Source organism: Erythrolamprus reginae, chromosome 2, assembly GCF_031021105.1.
Source record: "Erythrolamprus reginae isolate rEryReg1 chromosome 2, rEryReg1.hap1, whole genome shotgun sequence".
Lineage (NCBI taxonomy): Eukaryota > Metazoa > Chordata > Lepidosauria > Squamata > Dipsadidae > Erythrolamprus > Erythrolamprus reginae.
In genome coordinates, this window is record NC_091951.1 from 126146255 (window position 1) to 126168675 (window position 22421).

The 22421-nt window shown below is 41.4% G+C and overlaps 1 protein-coding gene across 3 annotated transcripts in view; it reads left to right on the top strand.

The window, feature by feature from the left end:
• Positions 1 to 22421, top strand: part of ABLIM3 (actin binding LIM protein family member 3) — a 219987-nt gene that overhangs the window by 126676 nt on the left and 70890 nt on the right. For all 3 annotated transcript variants that reach the window (XM_070739428.1, XM_070739429.1, XM_070739427.1), the window contains exons 3-4: positions 991 to 1174; positions 13380 to 13492. In XM_070739428.1, coding sequence (XP_070595529.1) covers positions 991 to 1174; positions 13380 to 13492 — 297 coding nt within the window. The remainder of the gene's footprint in view (positions 1 to 990; positions 1175 to 13379; positions 13493 to 22421) is intronic.

Consider the following 22421-nt stretch of genomic DNA (forward strand, 5'->3'; position numbering starts at 1 on the left):
ATTCCAAACATGGCCGGTCCTCCTGTATTTGGTCTTCTTAAGAAGTGATGTTTTGAGTGCTACAACACTGGAAAATTTAAAGATAATTTAAATTTATCCGAAATGGTACAGGGTCTCCTACTTGAGCAGAGGGTCAGATTAAAAGACCTCCAAGGTCTCTTCTGTTAATTATGCTTTGTGGAAGAAACACAACGTTTACAGTATATTTACTAAAAAGCAATGGGGCTGTTACCAATTTAATTATTGTACAAAATGTGGAGCTATTCACCATGGCTATGCAGGGTGGGCAGAGTTTAACTCCTAAATATGTCTAAGCTGCTTTTTCAGGAGGCAACTGGACTTTCTTGGGGTTTTTTTTCTTTTGAAGACGTTTCACTTCTCATCCAAGAAGATTCTTCAGCTCTGACAGGATAGTGGGGAATGGAAGGATTTCTATTCCTTGCTGGCCATTTGCATCCTTTTAGAGGGTCCTTGAAACTCTTGGAGGTTTATCTGTGACCTCAGGATCACCTGAGTAGTGCTCCTGGCTCCTCTAATCTGCAATTCCCCCCCCTCTGGAAATCCATTCCTACTCCCGCACCACTCAAAGAGTGTCCATCCCAAACTGTATAGCTAAAAGTCCCTCTAAGAGGATGCAGATTACCTTATAGTCCTCTGCAAGGACTATAAATCCTTCCATTCCCCACTATCCCGTCAGAGCTGAGGAAGCTTCTTGAATGAGAAGTGAAACATCTTCAAAAAAACCCCAAGTCTGATTGCCTCTTTAAAAAGCACCTTGGGGACAACCCTGACCTGGATGACTGAGAATCTCTACAGAGGTCTCCCCTTTGATTGACAAACAAGGCTTTTGGCATGACCCAGACACCCGGTCCCTCTGATGGCACTTCAAGAAGTGTCTGTTTGTTTCTTTATTTTAAGAGAAAGGTGCCTGTGTTTGGAAAGACGAAAGGACTGACTTTTCTGTCTCTGCGTGTATTTTTCCCTCTGTAGTGTGTGGCTGTGACCTAGCTCAGTCTGGCTTCTTCTTTAAAAATGGGGAATACATCTGCACCCACGACTACCAGCAGCTCTACGGCACCCGCTGTGACAGCTGCCAAGACTTCATCACTGGAGAGGTTATCTCAGCCTTGGGCCGGACTTACCATCCCAAGTGTTTTGTGTGCAGCATGTGCAGGTGAGTCCACTGTCTAACAGCAATGTGTGAACCCCTCAGGAGTGATGATGGTGACCCGAATCCCCCTTGGGGAAAGTTGCAGTGCTCTTATCAAACCACAGATTGCATGATGAGATTTTTCCCCTCTGTGCCAAAAGTGTGTAAGTGAGAGAGTTATCACACACGTGCCTGCACCCACACCCAAGGCCCTCCACTCACCCCACCACCACCCCACGCATGCATACGTGACACTCCCCCCCACTGTCCTGCTCCGCACATGCCGCATGACGCTTCCCTGCTTCCAGTTGGCTCAGTAGGCCCGTTTTTCACCCTCCCTGGAGCCTGGGAAGGACAAAAACAGCCTCCTCCATCCCCTTGGAGGTCCTCCATAGGCTGAAAATGCCCCCCCCCCCATGAGCTGAAAATCAGCTGGTCAGTGGGCACATGTGCTCTGGAGATGAGTTAGGGCAATGGCTCGCATGCCGGAAGATATGGCTCTGCGTGCCACCTGTGGCACACCTGCCATAGGCTCACCATCATGTCATTATAACTTTGTTGCAATAAGTAGGCAGGTAGTCCTCAACCAACAGCTTCCATTGAGCCCAAAATGTACACCACTAAGTAAGGCATCTGGAGCCTTGTCCTTGTTTGTTTGTTTGTTTGATTGATTGATTGATTGATTGATTGATTGATTGATTGATTGATTTTTATACCGCCCTTCTCTTTAGACTCAGGGCGGCTTACAACATGTTAGCAATAGCACTTTTTAACAGAGCTAGGCTATTGCCCCCACAATCTGGATCCTCATTTTACCAACCTCGGAAAGATGGAAGGCTGAGTCAACCTTGAGCCGGTGATGAGATTTGAACCACTGACCTTCAGATCTACAGTCAGCTTGAATGGCCTGCAGTACAGCACTCTACCTGCTCTGCCACCCAGGCTCATATATTTTACATATTTACAACCTTTCTTGCCACAGTTGTTAAGTGAATCACCACAAGTTGATAAGTTAGTGAGCCAGTTGTTAAGTTAATCTGGCTTCCCCCTTTGACTTTGCTTGTCGTAAAGTCACATAAAGATGACCGTGTGACCTTGGGACACAGCAAAGTTCATAACTGTGAAACAGTTGCCAAGCATTTGAATTTTGATCACATGATGCTGCAAAGGTTGTAAATGTGAAAAACCGCTGTAATTCATATTTTTCATTGTAACTCTGAATGGTCACTAAATGGACTGCTGTAGGTCAAGTCATACCTGTACATTACCTCTGCATTTTATCAGACAAGGGGTAGGGTAGAGTTGTCAGAATTGATTTTTGTAGTTTGGGAAAAAAACAGAATCTAGATTGGAATATCCTATCAGGGGATGCCAAGGTTTGAATTCAACGCAGCAATTGCAAGAGAAGCTTGGCCTCAACTCTTGGAATTTGCTCCTCAGTTGGTGAAGTAGGTGGTTATCTAAATGCATTTTCTTTCTAGCCTTATCGGCTCCTGTGGAATTCAACATCAACAGGTTTCTTTTTTCTTTTGTCTTGTTCTCCAAATAATTTATCCTGCACATAAAAAACTTGCCTTTTCAGCAACCGGTCAAATAGCTGATGTTTACCAGCATAGCAATAAAGATCTGGAAGAAGAAGAAAGCAAGTGCAAAAATTCAATCCTGGGCTCTACATATGTTCTCTCTTATTGCAAGAATTACAGGGAGCCCTCCACTTACAACCATTCGGATAGTGACCGTTTGAAGTTACAACGGCACCGAAAAAGTGATTTATGACCGTTTCTTGCATGCATTTATTTATTTATTCATTCATTTATTTATTTATTTATTTATTTATTGGATTTGTATGCCGCCCCTCTCCGCAGACTCGGGGCAGCTAACAACAGTAATAAAACAGTATATAACAATAACCCAATACTAAAAACAGTTAAAAACCCATTATATAAAAACCAATCATACATACAGACATACCATGCATAAAATTTTAAAGGCCTAGGGGGAAGTGTATCTCAGTTCCCCCATGCCTGGCGGCAGAGGTGGGTTTTAAGCAGCTTACGAAAGGCAAGGAGGGTGGGGGCAATTCTAATCTCTGGGGGGAGTTGCTTCCAGAGGGCCGGGGCCGCCACAGAGAAGGCTCTTCCCCTGGGTCCTTCCAAGCAACATTGTTTGGTTGACGGGACCCGGAGAAGACCCACTCTGTGGTCCCTAACTGGTCGCTGGGATTCATACAGCAGAAGGCGGTCCCTGAGGTAATCTGGTCCGGTGCCATAAAGGGCTTTATAAGTCGTAACCAACATTTTGAATTGTGACCGGAAACTGATCAGCAACCAATGCAGACTGCAGAGTGTTGGTGTAACATGGGCATATTTAGGGAAGCCCATGATTGCTCTCGCAGCTGCATTCTGCATGATCTGAAGTTTCCGAACACTTTTCAAAGGTAGCCCCATGTAGAGAGCGTTACAGTAGTCGAGCTTCGAGGTTACAACTTACAACCATTGCAGCTGCCCTGTGACCATGTGATCAACGTTTGAATGCTTGGCAAGTGGCATATACTTGTGACAATTGCCATGTCCTAGCGTAATCAGCTTTTTTTGACCTTCTGACAAGTAAAGTTCACAGAGAAACCAGAATTACTTAACAACTACAGTAATTCACTTAATAACTATGGTAAAAAGTGGTGCAAAATTCACTGAACAACTGTCTCGCTTAGCAGCATAAATTTGGGGTTCCATTGTGGTCATAAGTTAAGGACTATCTGTACTTGCTTCTGGCCACCTGTCTCTTCTGAACCTTGATATCGGCAGCTTCTGCTTATACTGAGTGAAAGAGAGAAAAGACTTGGGTGTTATCTCAAAAAATGATTTCCAAAATATGTGATGCTGTCCCAGGCACCACAGCAAGAGCCATGGTGGCACAGTGGTTAGAATGTAGTATTGCAGGCTAACTCTGCCCACACACCAGGGATTCGATCATGACTGGCTGAAGGTTGACTCGGGCTTTCATCTTTCTGAGGTTGATAAAATGAAGATCCAGATTGTTGGTGGCAGTATGCTGACTCTGTAAACCGCTTGGAGAGGGTTGTAAAGCATTTTGGAGCTATATATAATCTAAGTTCTACTGCTATTCTTCATATGATATATTTCCATGTGTTAGGCATGAATTTCCATGTTCCTTCACCAGCAATGATACTAGAGAAGGCCCTGTTCAAAGATGAAGCAGTTATACATGAAAGAAATTCTGGGCAGAGTCCTCTATAGCAGTGTTTCCCAATCTTGGCAACTTGAAGATATTTGGACTTCAACTCCCAGAATTCCACAGCCAGCGAATGGTGGCTGGAGAATTCTGGGAGTTGAAGTCCAGATATCTTCAAGTTGTCAAGGTTGGGAAACACTGCTCTATAGAATGCATAGATTCTTCAGAAAGTGAACTAATGGCAGGGAAATTCCATTTAGCCTTATTGTTTTCTCAAATTTGATCCTGTCACAGCAACAAAGACTCCAAGATGGTGTTTGATATTTAAATATTGAAAGAGAAACGCAACTGATAATTAAAAAGCAAAATAAAATAAATCATGGTGGCAAAGGAGGCGGGGGAATATGATGAAACGCTTTAGCCATCCTGTCTTTCTGCCCTAGACTAATTATTTTGCCTCCCTGCAAAAATTGATGCTTTGCTTTTTTCAATCCCCATTGCAAGTTAAATCTTTAATGTAAAAAAGATATTAGAAAGCATGAAGGCATGAAGAACATGTAAGGGCCCTTATCGTCAATGGTATCACCGATACAGTTCCATAGGTTCTCAGTGCTGTTATCTGATTGCAGCTGTCTTTACTGGCAGTGGAAGCAGTTGCTAGGAAGAAAGCACCAAGTTGCAAAGTGAGTGCTGAAAGAGAGAGAGAGAGAGAGAGAGAGAGAGAGAGAGAGAGAGAGAGAGAGATTTCTGCAGAGGCTGCTGGGAAGAAATCGGCCCCTTCCTAACAAAAGCTGTGGTGTACATTTGTCATTTCTCTAAAGGAAGAGAATCACAAATAAAATGCACGTTCACAATCTGCAGGCAATAACGTCACACGGAGAGAACAAGACGGATATAATGAGGCAGGAACTGGTTCCATAAGTTATGACTATGTGGCATTAATGAGAGAAAGAAAGTGTGAAGCTAATGTTGATTGTAGTGGAGATCTAATGATTAATTGCAGTTTCAATTGGATATCCCTGCACGAGGAAGGGTGATTAGCACTCTCCCAAGGGAGTGGTGAAAATGTTGTCTGACCCATGAATGATTCTGGGTCTCAGAAATCTTCCGGTAAAGCAAATCATCTATTACTGTGTCCTTTTTAATGTTTGGCTTGTATTAGAGAAACATTAGAATTAAGAATGAGTGTCAGTGAATGACAGGAAAAGGTAGCCTTAAATTAAGCCCAGCAGCTTTACGTGTCTATGCCTACAAACTCCTGCCCATTACCTCTCAGAAACACTAAGCTGAAGTTTCTTTGTTGTGGAATCTGTACCACCCTTTCTGTAGCAACCAAGGCTATTTTCCACTTAGACTAAATGGCATTATGAGTCCAGCATCAATCACTAGCCTTCAAAGTAGGGTGATACCAGTGTGGGAAGTAAGCCCATTATTATTGATGCTATCCATACTATTTGTTCCTTTCAAGCATTACCAGGAAATAGCTGGTAAGCTAATCCCCAGGTTGTCCCAGTATTGAATGGCAATAGCAACAAACTGCAATAGAGAGTAAGTACAGGCTAAGAGGAATGCTGAGCAAGGTAGAAGTACATTTACAAGTTGAGTAAGGTGGATATGATGATCAGATTAGATTTCCCAGATGATTGAGCAGAGGCGAGCAGTTTGGCAAGTCTGATAACCTGCACAAAAAAATTATATATCTCCACTGATCACCTATTGCAGTGAGTTAAAGTGCAAGCATTGGCATTTAATGCTCAGGTGAGGAAGATTTCACCAATAGAAACTAATCATCTATTTCAGTGATTTTCAACCTTTTTTGAGCTGGCAATGCCAGCCCCGCACCCATGCCCAGCGCAGCACCAGCATGTACAGCATCCAGCAACACGTCCAGCCACCGCTATTGGTGCCTCCACCTTGGAGCTCCCACTCACAGTCGACCGCCCTGCCGCCGCCCTGTGGCTACTGCCTGGTGCAGCTGCTGCTGGCACCCTCCTGCTCCTAGTTTGACCCCAGCTTGGTGGCAGCGCCCTCACCGCCCACCCTGCTGCCCTGCGCCCGCCAGAGCTGCCCAGCCCCATTACCCCTGCAGGCCCACCTAAGGCCCGAGCCTTTCCTGCTGCCCGAGAGCTGCAAAGCTCACCTGCTGCACATTTGCTAAAAACTTTGCCGGAAAAACTTTGTCGGAAAAACTTGGAAGGCAGGAAGAAGGAAGCTCAGCTTCTGGTCTCGCAACTTTTTGCTGGGGGCGCGAAGAGCAAAAAGTTGGGAGACCAGAAGCTGAGTTTCCTTCTTTGTGGCTCAAAACTCCTGCGCTAATTTTCCCATGGCACACCTGACCATGTCTCGCAGCACACACTGGTTGAAAAACACTGACCTATTTGATCCCATGCTTTAAAACTGGCATTTAGTAAAGTTTTAGTCTTGTTCTTTTGCATACATTATACATTGAAATAAATCCATTCTTTTCAGCAAGGTGTTTTATATACATCCTTACATATAGAGTAGGGGCTCTCCAATTGCTTCAGCTTATTATTCCCTTTATGAAATTTCAGACTGTCCATCATCTCCCAAACATTTATTATATATATAAATAAATAAATGCTTCTTTAACTAATAGTAGCACAAATAATAGCAACAATCACACTTTAAATAGTCTCCTCCATCCCTGGAGAAACACTGATCTAGAGGAATATAAAATCCTTCTCTTCATTCTAATGAAATGTCCTTTGCAGCCAGCTACTGTATATACCCTCCACTAATTTTCCCAATTATCTGTCTCTAAGGAGGGGAGTAATCAACTCAAACTTCAGTTCCTCTTTTCTGCCATTTTCTGCCACTATAATGAATTTAGAACAGTTGCTCTTCCTTCAAAAACCTAAATTTCAATATTAACCCCATTCACTTATGCTCATAGAAAAGATAATTATCCTCTTACTAGAGTTTAACCAATTTAATGTGAAGCATAGTTAAAGTATGCTAATCAGTATTAATTGTTCTGAGCCAATGTGTTTAAGAATAATCTAATATTGTAGGATTTTTCTTGCTTTTTCGTAAGGTTCACACAGCTTTTGTAGTATTTTCCTTGTTTAATCATATGCAGGGAGAGAGTCGAATACTGTTGGAAGTGTACTAAGAATACCAAGAAAGATTTCTTAACTATAATAAGGCAAAATTCTGTACAGTATTCACATTCTACAGGAAATAAGTTGATCATTTAACCATGCAATTTTAATTCTGTTTCCTGGTAGATATGGACACCTGTGCCTATGTGCACATGTCTTGTATTCATGAACTGGTAGCAACTCGCTGGTGACATCACAATAACGTCATAGAAATGGATCGGTCGGTGCCGCTCCATGGAGGCTGCCATCTTTTTTTAACTTTAAAAAACTTTTTAAAAATTTTGGGTTGAATTTTTGTCAGGTTTTTTTCTTCTATGCATAAACAGAAGCCGGGTTTCTGGCACTGCACATGCCTTTGGAGAGGGGCGGCATACAAATCTAATAATAAATAAATAAATAGATAAATAAATAAATAAATAAATAAATAAATAATGAATAAATAAATCACCATCTTGTTTTCAGTTTTTCTTTTTAATTTTTTCTGATTTTTTGCTACTGCACATTGTGTGATGCATGTGCACACCCACAAGACACAGCCAGAAAGAAGCAACCTTGCAGTGAGATTAGAACCCACCCCTGGTATACCTGCATGACTTGAATGCATGTAAATAATAGCTGTTGCTAGTTCTTACAATATCTGCTTATCTACTGCTCAGCGCCAGCCTTCATGTCAGCTCAGGAGCAGCTGCTGGATGCAGGGAGGGAAGAGCTCTGGCTGGGCACCTGGACTGCGAAGGGGGGAGCAGGAGGTCTTTCCTCCCTGCATCTGGCAGTTGCTCTTGCCCATTCCCCTCCTTCCTGGCCTGACAGCAGAAAGACAGAAAGAGAGAGGGAGGGAAAGGAAGAAAAATAAAGAAGAGGAAGGAAGATACGAAAGGAGAGGAGAAAGGAAGAAGAGGAAGGAAGCACCACAAACCCTGCTACTAGACATGGCTCCAGAAGACACTTTGAAACAGCCTAGCAATTTAGGGCTGGAAGAAAGCTCGGAGGTCATCTAGTCCAATGCTGTGCTGCAGCAGGAAACCTTACATTGTCTGGATTATTTTTGTGTCTCTAACAGAGAGGAAGATGGCAGGAAGGAGAAGGAATGTACTAGGGCAAGACTGCCATTCAGAGGAAGGCAGAGATAGTCCTTGACTTATGATAACAATTGAGCCCAAATTTTTGATGGCTAAGCAAGAATGCTGTTAAGTGAGTTTCACCACATTTTACTCAATCCATGACATTTCCTGGCTCTACAGATGTGCAAGATAGGGAAGAACATCTGAAGGCGTGTTAATGTTCTGATGTACAGAAATTATGGTTAAATGTGTCGCAGAAAGGGGACTCTGGGTGTATTTTTCCAAATGCAGTAAGTGAGGTTGAATGTGTAGTATTAGAAGAGGTATATGTGTGTGTGCACATGCACAGACGGTATATATAATAAATAATGTATCTTTTTGTGTGCCTGTACATAATATGTATGTACACATATGGCATATATACATAGGATTAAATAGCATATTTTGGATGTTCAATAATAGCAAATAGATAGGGAAATTGTATTTCATTGAGGCCTTTGAGGCAAGGAAAGGCCAGGCACCCTAATCCTTGATGTGAGTGACGTCAAGTAAGCCACACCCACCCAGTCACATGACCACCCAGTCATATCACTGCAAAGCCACTCCCACCTAGTCACATGACTGCCAAACCAATCCCACCCAGTCACATGACCACAACGCCACACCCACCACCACATGAGCATCAAGCCATGCCCACAAAATAAGCCATGCCCACAGAGTGATAGTAAAAAAAATTGGAAACCACCCCGGGCTGCTCCTAAAGTCTGAAGTGATCTCTGTCCTTTATTTATTTATTTGTTTATTTGTTTGTTTATTTATTTATCTATTTATCTATTTATCTATTTATCTATTTATTTATCTATGTATCCTTGTATCTATCTATGTATCCATGTATCTATCTATCTATCTATCTATCTATCTATCTATCTATCTATCTATCTATCTGGATTTATATGCCTTTCTCCGAGGACTCAGTAGTCTTACAACATATAAAAACTAGCTAGATCCAGTTAATTAAAACTAAACAAATATACTGCTGGCTTGCTTTTAGAAAACCAATAAAGTCCTGACTTGAAGTCCCCCTTTGGTTATTTAATTGTTTCATTTGACCTGCTGTTTTATATAAGGTACTGGTTTATTTTTTAAAACAATTTGGGGTTGTTTTCTGCTAGAATTTCATTCTTGCTCCACAATTCTCAGAATCAAGTTGTTGAGTAAACTTATAAATACTGTACTTGAAACAATCAACCAAACACATATTTGCATTGCATGAGATTTCAAATAAATTTCCTGGACTTCAAGGAAACGGCAGTTTGGGCAGACTTTCATTAAAAAAAACAAGACAGCTGTTTACAGAGGGTACTTCCTTACTCTTTAGTAGAATGAACCAGAAAAAAAATCTATCTGAATATGAAATTTGCTATCCTACTGTTCTTCCTTATCATTGATTGTTTCTGTTCTTTTTCTCTTCCCAGTACCTGCCTGTTGTCTGGTTTCCCTCCAAGTGAATGAGTAACAATGCCTAACAATTCACATTCCTTTGAAGGTGTTTTTGAATAGTGTCAGAATAAGGGGAATAATACTGTACAGCTATGCATGATTTTGGCCTGTCTTACTACAAGGACAAGATTAGGTCACTGTCCTAGGTGTAAGGCAAAAAAACCCAAAAACAGCAACATATTGCCAGGACATATTTGCACTTTAGTTAGCTATCAGTGAAAAAGCCCCAAACTGCTGTGACCAGATGCCTTTGGTTCAAGACCTATATCAGCTAAAGAAACATGAACATAAGCCTATTAATTGTAGCACTGAGTTTCTCTTAATTACACTCATCCACAGGATTTCATGCCAACTCATTGTCTTCTGGAATCCACTAATCGTTCTAGCCTAACGGGCTCACTTTTAATGGGCCAATTTTCCCATATCCTTAATCGCCTAGGAAAATAGGGTAGCACCTCATTTCCAAATAATGTCAAGTGAAAGGCAATTCATGGAAATTATCTTCGATGAACATTAGCTCCATGTGCATTGTAGACAAGAGAAAACCTTGGCTGAATTCATTCAGTTTAAACTAAGGGATAGACCTTCGGGGTACCTCTGACTCCCCAATCTTTCAGCAGATTTTGTGACTCTCAGTTATGAGTATCTTTCTGGATCATGCTTGTGTGAGAGGTTTTAAAGGCCTGAGGATACGGGATGAGTGGTCCCAAAAGATGGTATTGAGGATCAGTTTAAGTAATAACTTTATTGCAGCCACTACCCTGGCTTAGATTCAAGTCTAATTGAAAGAGCTGGTTTTGGTTCTTAAAAAGCTCTGTGTCTGGGTTAACTCAAGACGTGAGACCATAAAACCATTGCTTTATGGCTGGTGGTATTGGAGATGCTTCTGCTTAGCTTACTAGGAAGGACAAATAGACTAATGAGTAACGCAAGACAGGATTTCTTCCATAGTGTTCTTGTGCATCTGTAATCAGTTGTCACTTGGCATTTATCACATAATTTAGCACGCATTTGCAACAGTGTTAAATGTGCACATAATTTTTCTTCTGAGTTGATTTGATCTTCCCAGACTTTTCGCTGAAGACGTTTTCATTCATTTGTTTATATGCTGTCAACTACTAAATCACTGTTTGTTTTTTGCAGCCTGAAATGTTTGTTCTGGTGCTTATTTTATTTTTGTTCCTAATATTGTGTTGGATTTTTAATGCCATGCTTCAAATGGTGTCCATAAAGCATGTGTAAGCAATTTTTTTTTCTCCCAATAAATCCCAAAGCGTCATGAAGCAATAAAGGCAGATTAGCAATAATATTTTGAACTCGGCACATGCACACATTCAGATATTATTATTTATTGGATTTGTATGCCGCCCCTCTCCGTAGACTATGTGGCCTGCCACAAAACTGCTCCCTCCTCTACATGCTGATCGATCTATCAGTTTAATTATAAAATGTTTGTACACAGGAAGCAGCATCCGCATGCTATGCCTGCTCCATCTAAACCAAGGGTGTCAAAGTCTATTTCATTGAGAGCTGCATCAAGGTTGTGTTTGACCTGGGGGGTGGGGTGGCCATGGTCAGGGTAGGCATGGCCAGCTTGATGTCACTCATGTTGAGGGTGCCTGTGGTGGTCCAAGGGCTCTGCCACTGAAAACGAGCTCCTGAGCTTCATTTTTGGCTGCAACGGCCTCCCACTGCTGCGGCCCTCCTGAGCTCTGTTTTCATTGCCAGAAGCACCACAGACCAGCCCTTCCATGTTTCCAGGGTGGCCCTGCAGTCCAGATCTAAGCACCCTGCAGGCTGGATTCAGCCCATGGCCCTTGAGTTTAACGCCCCTGATCTAAACCATCTCCTGGCTCTCCAAGACACAATCGTTTGACTAGCAGTGGAAAGATTATATGCCAAGGAAGTGGGTGACAAGGTGAGATCTTCCCAAATATCTTTCCCTTCAGCAGCAAATTTGCATAAACAATGGGAGTGTGGGGGGAATCTCTGGGAACACTGCAGGCCTCCATTAGAACTTACACAGAGGTTTGCTAATGGTGCTTAGGTGATTTATAATGCTTTAAAGATAACTTGAGCTAAATGTTGACAACCAAATGAACCATGATTGGCTTTGAAAAACTATGCAGTGTAAAACCAAATTTGTGTTAGGGTGACATAGTTAGGAAATATCTGTAGGTTAAGCTTGGAAACCAAAATGCCATCTAGCAACAATAATTTTTTTCCATACTGTTGCCAAGAAAACTATATGGACATGTCCATAAAGTCCCTAGCTGTTGAAACTTTATCTCAGTGTTTTAAAATACTGAATTTCTTAATTACTGTACTTGTTTGCGAAATTTGGATGTATTATTCTCCTTCTCAAGAGATAACCAAGGTTTCTCCTGAGGTTTGCAGAAAATTCTGAATCAGGCAGTTTCCAATTCAGAATAAATTCATTTCAGTGCCCCATTTTGAGCATGAAACTGCTATTCTGAATACAAAATGGGTGGGTTTAAATATTTTTGGAATACACTCAAGTTCAAAATGATGCTTTGTCTATCCTTGTTTAAAGTAAAAACAAAACTCTCCCCTTTTATAAAACAAAACAAAATACTAAATCCCAAATCATTAAATTTGCGTTTTTAAAGTCCATTCTCTGGATTGATGTAGGCTACTCGTTTTTTTATTTTTTGCTCTTGAGCATATTTTGAAAATATTTACATGATTGATTGTCTCTTTAACTAGGTTTCTTTGTTTTTCTTCTTTTTGAAACTTTCCAACTGGTTCATCTTATGGTAGAAAGAAAAATCTTTCACTCCGTGTGATTTTCAAACTCTTTCCAGGAGGTGGTTCTAGCAGATAAACAAATTCAAAGATAGCACCCTGGCCAGTGAGAATGACTTTTCCTTAGAAACAGGATGGGCAAGTTCTCTGAAATCCTCGTTTGGCAACATCATGTCAAAACTGTCATCTTTCACCTGCCATGTCTTTGCTTATACAGTATTTAAGGTAGTCAACAAGCAATTAATTCTATGGTAAGCAGAAAAGCATCAAACTGCTTTCTCAACTCAACCAGAATTAACCAAGAATGAGAATTGTCCAAATATGAGTCACCAAAATCCACAAAAATAACAAATGTCAATTGAGTTGTCAACAAATTTTCCCAAGCAAGCAAAAAAGCAAGCAAGGCTTCTCATACTTCATTTATTTCCATAAACATTAAATTCCAAATGTCATTAATAGACTCTTTAGAAAATAGAACATAAATGAACCATAATAGCTAACTCAATGTAATAATAACTGGTGAAATACCATTCAAATTGATACTTACCTATGCATTTCTGACATCTTGCTTATTTTTCCTTGTTTTAGGAAGCCCTTTCCTATTGGAGATAAAGTGACATTTAGCGGCAAGGATTGTGTCTGCCAAACCTGTTCCCATTCACTGATTAGCAACAAACCTATCAAAATTCATGGACCAAGCCGTAAGTCATGTTGATTTGTCTTTTTTATACAGCATCCAAAGAAGATTAAGGGAAGGAAGTACTGTAAACACCATAAAAACCCAAAGATCATCTAGCAACCGTTTATTGCTTCTTTATGCAATATAGTAGGATTTTCTGCCCTCAACTAATTTTATATTTTATAATTTGGCTTTATTTGCTCCCATGTACAGTGGTACCTCTACCTAAGAATGCCTCTACTTAAGAACTTTTCTAGATAAGAACTGGGTGTTCTTCTCAAGAACCATTTTCTACTTAAGGACCCGAGCCTGGAAAAATTTCCCAGGAAATTTGAGAGCCACATGAAGGCCCAGCCAGTTTCCTGTCATTCCCCCTTTAATCCCAGCCATCTCAGGCTTTTCTGGGCTGCCAGAGGAGCCTTTGGGTGGTGCTTAAGTAGGCTTTGGCAGTCCAGAGCGAACAAAGCATTTTCCTTTCTCTGGGCACTTAGAGAAGGAATAAACCTCTGCCAGCACCCAGAGAAAAGAAACGCTCCCTTCATCTGGGCAGCCCAGAGCGAACGGAACATTTTCTTTTCTCCAGGTGTTTGGAGAGGGAATAAACCACTTTGCTGTGGTGACTCCTTCATGCTGCCTCCCATACATCTGGTGCGAGGTTGCCTCCCAGAGCATCTGGGCGTGGAAAGGCAAAAGGAAGCACTCAACTCAACTTCAGCCAAACCGAGGAGTCACCACAGTGAAGGAAAGGTGCCGGCTACAAAGCGAGCGAGTGAGAGGAGAGAGGAGCTCTTCAGCATGGGAAGGAAGAGGAAGCAGGTAGCAGCAGCAGCAACAGCTGCTGCCTTTCAGTCAAAGGAGTGGGAAGTTACCCCCTCTCACCTGCCTGGGTTTCTCTCTCTGGCGCAGTGTATCGGAGGCAGCCTCACGCCAGGTGTATGGGAGGCGCATGCTCCTCCTTGCTACCTCAGAGTCCCTCTTTTTTTTTAAGCCTTAAAGTTTTGGATTTTTTTGATTCCCCTCACCTCACCTTCTTCCTTCAGCAGTGATTGTCCTCCTCCTCCTCCTCTCACCCAAATTACGAGCTTTTATTTCTTTCCTAATGTGTTTGCATTCATTATTTGCTTTTACATTGATTCTCATGGGAAAAATTGCTTCTACTTACAAACTTTTCTACTTAAGAACCTGATCATGGAATGAATTAAGTTCTTAAGTAGAGGTACCACTGTACTGTTAAGGAACCCAGTGTAAAATAACAAAAGTAAATGGTTTTGCAGGAACTCGGTATGTCTAGTTTAATGAAAAGTAGGATTAGGGGATACATGACAGCAGTGTTCAAATATCTCAGGGGTTGCCACAAGAAAGAGAGAATCAAACTATTCTCCAAAGCACCTGAGGGTAGAAGCAATGGGTGGAAACTAAACAAGAAGAGAAGCAACTTAGAACTAAGGAGAAAATTGGTGACATTTAGAACAATTGATCAGTGGAACTGCTTGCCTCCAGTGTAAATACTCCAGCACTGGAAGTTTTAAAGAAGATGTTGGATAACCGTTTGTCTGAAGTAATGTAGGGTCTTCTGCCCAAGCAGGGGGTTGGACTAGAAGACCTCCAAAGTCCCTTCTTATTCTGCTGCTGCTGTTGTTGTTATTATTATCATTATTATATATTAAGACTTTTTGAAAGGACACATCTCAAAGAATCCTTTTCCTGGTTCAAGCTATCTGCGATTCTTGGCAGAAAAAGGAAAGTTGAATATCTTATAAATAATGATGATGATAGTAATGATCTTCATCATCACCATCTTGATTTATTTAAAGTATTTTTCTATCACTTTGAAGTATAGAAAATCTCAAAATAATTTACAACACCCATAGTCATTTAATTCCAGATTAAAATAAAGTAGATGATGATGATCATGATGATTAAAAAATAAATCAAAATAATAAACAAATTTGATCGCATATATCCACGGTGGCCAAAAACCACATTTAATTTTTAATTCTTTAATTCATTTAATTCTTTTGACAGGGGAAGGAGGTACAATTTGCTCATGTTTTACATTAATTGTTGTAATCTTGCACTTTTTATTCTTTTGGTTATGCTGAACTTCTGATCTGACTTCTGATTTCATGATTTGGAAGACTCAAACAGCCTTCTCATAATCTTCATCCCTTGGTGAAGTCTTTTGGCTTGAAGGAAGGCCTAAGGTTGGCATTGTCCAAGTGGGGCAGCTGCTATTTATTTCTCCCTTGCTCTCAGACAGAAAACACAATCAGATCAGCTAATTCTACTGCATTCTAAGGTTACATTAACAGAATCCTGCAAGTCTGAAACTACCGTTCTTCTCCCACTTCCTTTACCTTGAGAAATTTGGGAGGGTTTCTTTCTTTCTTTATATATATAAAGGTACATAACTGTCTATTCAATATATACATTGATTATTCTCCATTTTCTTTTTCCTATTCATTTTTCCAATATCTGTTTAAATTTGTATTGGTTTAGAACCTCTCCGTCATACTTGCTAGCATTCTAACCTTGGTTTTCCTTTTCTCCATCCAAGTTATATAATTTTTTCCCTATTCATTCCCAGATCTACAGAATGTTGCAGACACTTCCCTGCTTTTGGTTTGGTAGGTCATGCTGAAATCTGTGGCTAGAAAAAGGGCTAGAAGCAAAAGCCACCTTCAGGTTATATGATGACTTCTATGCCCAACTATGCTAAAAAAGCTGTGGCTTACTGAACATACAAAGACAGGGAAGTCTTGTAAAAGCCTTGTAATGAGCAATCTCTGCCGGGCTGCCTACCAGCTGGAGGCAATTGCACAGCAAACTCTGTGATCTCACAGCGGGGGCAATAGATGTTACTGTCTCCTTAGACGCATTGATTACTAAGAGAAGAATAGCACAGTATTCCTTGCTACAATCACAAAACAGTGCTTCCCTGTGACCGCTGGCTCTTGGCAGAGCTGTTCGAAGCTGCCAAACAAGAACACAGTGGCCACAATTCAACAGGAGAATTAAGGGCACGTAAGCCTGTTGATTTAAGCTGCTGATACACGCAGAACTCCCAGCTGGACTGCAGCCTCTATGGTTCAAGGCGGTAAAAGTCACATTTCTGCTTTTGTTTCTACGGAAACATGGGCTTTGTAGTATAGCTGCATTTGGAAAGGATAGTTCTCTGCTCGTATTTTCAATATTTGAAAGGCTGTCTTAGTGCGGGAAAATCAGGATGTCAACAAGAACTCCACCGTGTTTGCTCACCCTTTTTCCAGGAAAAAGGGTGGAGGTGCTATATTTCTTTTCCCAGATCAGCTGAGTTGAGCTAAAGAAAAAGTTGTCCAAGTCCAAGGCTTGCTTTGCTTTTAAAGTTTGTGTGTGAAGATGCAAACACAGATGTTTTGTAGGGGCCAAAAAGAGGGGGGACCGGGTCTTGCAATGTCACTGGACTACAACTGTTAAAATAACAGAAAGTGGAAATGTGTATTCAAAACACTGAGGCCCCTCTCCTCATTACTTTCTCTATTTGTAGTATCTCCAGATAATTGCCACCCTGGTGTTATTGTGCTTCAGTATTTTGATAAAGGATGTCTCATTAATTCACTGCAGAGTAGAGCTGGAAGAGACCTTGGAGATCCTCTAATCCAGCCTCCTGCTCAAGCAGGAGATCCTATACCAGTGATGGCGAATCTATGGCTAGGTGTCAACAGACTCAAACTCAACCCTGATAAGAGGGTTTTGCCTCCCAAGGACAATTCCATCTGTCCATCCATTACCCTGGGGGGGGGGGAATTACTAACCCCCTCAGAGAGGGTCCACAACTTGGGCGTCCTCCTCGAGCCACAGCTCACATTAGAGAACCATCTTTCAGCTGTGGTGAGGGGGGCGTTTGCCCAGGTTCGCCTGGTGCACCAGTTGCAGCCCTATTTGGACCGGGACTCACTGCTCACAGTCACTCATGCCCTCATCAACTCGAGGATCGACTACTGTAACACTCTCTACATGGGGCTACCTTTGAAAAGTGTTCAGAAACTTCAGATCGTGCAGAATGCAGCTGCGAGAGCAATCATGGGCTTCCCTAAATATGCCCATGTCACACCAACACTCCGCAGTCTGCATTGGTTGCCGATCAGTTTCTGGTCACAATTCAAAGTGTTGGTTATGACCTATAAAGCCCTTCATGGCACCGGACCAGATTATCTCCGGGACCATCTTCTGCTGCACGAATCCCAGTGACCAGTTAGGTCCCACAGAGTGGGCCTTCTCCGGGTCCCGTCAACTAAACAATGTCGGTTGGTGGGCCCCAGGTTTGTTGTGAGCCGCCCCGAGTCTGCGGAGAGGGGCGGCATACAAATCTAAATAAATTAGTAAATAAATAAATAAATAAATAAATAAATAAACAAACAAACAAACAAACAAATAAATAAATAAATAAATAAATAAATAAATAAATATTCTTTCCCCCTAGGCTTCTACAATTTATGTATGGTATGCTTGTATGTATGATTGGTTCTTAAAATAAGAGTTTTTAGCTGGATTGGATTGTCACATGTTGTTTTTACCACTGTTGTTAGCCGCCCCGAGTGTATGGAGAGGGGCGGCATACAAATCCAATTTAAAAAAAATAATGGCACGGGTACCACAGGTGGCACACAGAGCCATATCTGCCGGCATGTGAGCTGCTGCCCTAGCTCAGCTCCAACGTGCATGTGTGTGTCAGCCAGCTGATTTTTGGCTTGCACAGAGGCTCTGAGAGGGCGTTTTTTGCTTCCAGAGAGTCTCGGGGTGGGTGGGGGGAGGACGCTTTTACTCTCCCCTGGTTCCAGGGAAGCGTTTCAAGCCTGGGGAGGGCAAAACACAAGCCTATTGGGCCTATCAGAAGTTGAGAAACAGGCCGTTTCTGGCCTCCAGAGGACCTCTGAAGGACGAGAGACGCTGTTTTCACCCGCCCTAGGTATTGTATTATGGGTATAGGCACTCATGCATGTGCAATTGCGCCTTGCCATGCTCTTTTGGCACCCGAGGAAAAAAAGATTCACCATCAGTGCCCTATACCATTTCAGACAAATGGCTGTCTGATCTCTTCTTAAAAACATCCAGTGTTGAAGCATTCACAACTTCTGGAGGCAAGTCGTTCAATTGTTCTCACTGTTAGAAAATTTCTCCTTAATCCCAGGTTTCTATTCATTATTTCTTGTCCTGCCCTTTGGTGCTTTGGAAAATAAGTTGACCCCCCTCTTCTTTATGCCAACCTCTCAAATAGTCAAATACTGCTATCATGTCACCTTAGTTCTTCTTTTCCCTAGTCTTCTTTTCTCTAATAATCTTCTTTAATTCCTCATGAAATCAACCAATGCCATAGAAGTTAGTAGAATATTAAATGCCATTCTTATTTACCCTTTGTTTTGATGTTTGTCCCTTTTTAACTTTTTAGAACAATGAAAATGGTAATTCTCCTTTTAGGTTTAAATACTTCATGGAAAATATGATGTGGAGTCTTGAGATGATTTCTGATCATGATGCTAGAAATACAATGTGTTGGATCTACAAATGCCATTCACAGGATGCTCCTTTAAAACCAATGCGGATTGTGTGCAAAGTTTGAGAATTTGTGCACATTGGTGCATAAGAGGCTCCTGCAGAATCACATCCCATGTTAACTAGCAAAAGAAAGACATCACTGGAATGATGTTATCTGGCTCTGCACTAGTGTGATATTACATAGTAAAATCAGGATGCTAGGGAATACTATGCATAGGACAAATAAAATCTCATTAAGTTGCTAAGATACTTTGAAGCTAGCTAACTTTCTCTATAATATAGGATAGACATATGGATAGATATGCACACCCTACAGTATATTATCCCAAAACAGATGAGCTGCAGTGGTGCAGTGCTTAGAATGCAGTACTGCATGGCACTTCTGCTGAATGTTGGCTGCCTGAAATTTGGCAGTTTGAATCTCACCAGGCTCAAGGGTGACTTAGCCTTCCATCCTTCTGAAGTTGGTAAAATGAGGGCCTAGATTGTTGGGGGCAATATGCTGAATATGGTTTAGAGGGGTCTATAAAGCATTGTGAAGTGGTTTAAGTCTAATTGCTATTGCTTTTTTTTCACCCCTCTCTCCCTTCTATACTTTTGCTCTGTCCAATTTGTTTGTTTGTCTGCTTTGCACCCATTTTGTATCTGCCATTTATGCCTTTTTAGAATATCTGATACAAGAAACCTCTCCTGGTTTTGTTTGCACTTCTATGTAGAATAGAATGGAAAAGGAATAGGAATAGAAAGACCTCGGTATACTAATAACAAAAGATCTAAGTGCCAAAGCCCACTGCAACAACATAGCCAAGAAGGCTTCAAGAGTTGTAAACCTAATCCCACGTAGCTTCTGCTCTGGCAATCTCACATTACTTACCAGAGCTTACAAAACTTTTGCCAGACCCATCCTCAAATACAGCTCATCCGTTTGGAACCCATATCACATCTCAGACATTAACACCCTTGAAAATGTCCAAAGATACTTCACCAGAAGAACCCTTCACTCCTCCACTCGAAACAGAATACCCTATGAGACTAGACTTTCAATCCTGGGCCTAGAAAGCCTAGAACTAAGACACCTTAAACAAGATCTAAGTATGGCCCACAAGATCATATACTGCAATGTCCTGCCTGTCGGCGACTACTTAAGCTTCAACCACAACAACACGAGAGCACACAACAGATTTAAACTTAATATTAACCGCTCCAAACTTGACTGTAAAAAATATGACTTCAGTAACCGAGTTGTCGAAGCGTGGAACTCATTACCGGACTCCGTAGTGTCATCCCTAAACCCCCAACACTTTACCCTTAGATTATCTATGTTTGACCTATCCAGATTCCTAAGAGGTCAGTAAGCAGCGAGTACAAGTGCACTAGAGTGCCTTCCGTCCCCTGTCCTATTGCTCTCCTATATCTCCTATACCTTTCTTCTATTCCTATATCTCTTCTTCTATTCTTTCATTGATATGTTCTATTACCATACCTTCTTTTCTATTATTTCTTAGATATATATTTACTATGAGTATCTCCTCTATAACCTTCATCATTCATTTTACTATGTGTGTGTATATATATATATATACGCACTAAAACCCTCATTGTGTATTGGACAAAATAAATAAATAAATAAAAATAAATAACAGAGTTGGAAGGGACCTTGGAGATTTCCTAATCCAACCCCCAGCTTAGGCAGGAAACTCTACACCACTCCAGACAAATGGTTATCCATGTATCATTCCCATTATTTTTGAGTTGCAAACTGTGTTATAAAACTTGTACTGAGAAGTATAGTTATGTTCCAGATAACTTCGAGGTTCCATAAGGATGAATTAGAAAAGCTTTCATCAAATTGTGACTGTTTAAGGTGACCCTGTAAACTTACACGAGAGAGAAGAATATCCCGTTCCCAAAGAGAAGAGACTGTCACTGCATTCAGCCAGATAGCCCAATTGTTTTGCAACAACAACAACAAAACCACACAGAAACAAGCCACAGTAAATAGAACAAATCTGCTGAATCAGCACATAAAGAAAGGCTCATCTCTTCCACCCCTACGCAGTTTCCAGGCACCTGTTAAGAAGCCCTTGGGGAAAAACAACAACACAAGACCACAATATATTCTGTGCCTCTCTTCCCCTCCCTCCTTGTGCTTATCCTCCTCATTCTTTTTAATACTATCAGGTCACATGAAGCCTGCATCTTCCTCTCTGACTCTTCACCTTAGATGTACAGCTCAGGTTACACAAAGCCTCCATGGATAATTCATAACTATGGCAAGCAACATTCAGGGTCTAATGTGCAAAGAACAGCATCTCCCCAATATCTTTTTTTCCCCCGGCATCTGCTCCTGCTCTCACTGTATCTCTATGGGTTCTGTTTGGCGTCAACGAGTTGTGACTTCAGTAAGCAAGGCAGTAAGAGAAGCTTGCTAGCATGCAAGATTCTGGGATTAGAGTATTGCTTGATATACGTGCATGGCAAAAGTTCCCTGGAGCTAGCCTAGCAGTCAAATCCACTGCGAGGACAAGTGGCAAACCAGGGATTGTGTTGACAGGTGAGCGATGAGAGAGAAGAGCGATCAGAGGAGATTGTCAGTCTGCCTTGCATTTATAAACAACCCCTGCAGCACTTAAAGGTGTGTAAGATAAAAATGCAGCAACCATCAGAATGGCTTCACAAAATACTTCCATACCATGTATCAGTGAGATTATTTGTAACTATTAACCACTATCTATTAGTGATTCCTTGACAATCTAAGACAGGGGTCCCCAAGCTTTTTACACAGGGGGCCAGTTCACTGTCCCTCGGACTGTTGGAGGGCCACACTATTAAAAAAACTATGAACAAATTCCTATGCACACTGCACATACCTTATTTTAAAGTAAAAAACAAAATGGGAATGTACTATTTAGAGGGGGGGAAGAAGTCTAAAATTCATACATGTTTATGTTTTCTTTTTAATTTTCTTTTGTTAACATCTGATTGGCTATACAAGGTTCTCTCTCTTGCTTTCTTTCTCTCTCACTCACTCTTTCTCTCTCTCTCTTCTCTCTCTTGCTTTCTTTCTCTCTCTCTCTCTCTTTCTCTCTTGCTTTCTTTCTCTCTCTCTCTTTCTCTCTCTCTTGCTTTCTTTCTCTCTCTTGCTCTCTCTCTTTCTCACTCTCTCTCTTACTATTTCTCTTCCTCCCTCCTTCCTTCCTCTCCACTTCTCTTTCCCTCCCTCTCTTTACCTTCTCTTTCCCTTTTCTTTCTTTCTCTCCACTTCTCTCTCTCTCTCTTTTCCCTCTTTCACCCTCCATCTTCTCTCCCCGTGGAGGACTCACCCGACAAGCCTCCACCCTACGACCCTGGACTCCCATTCAATCCCCATTCAGAAAACAGAGCCGGCTTCCCATTCAATCCCCATTCAGAAAACT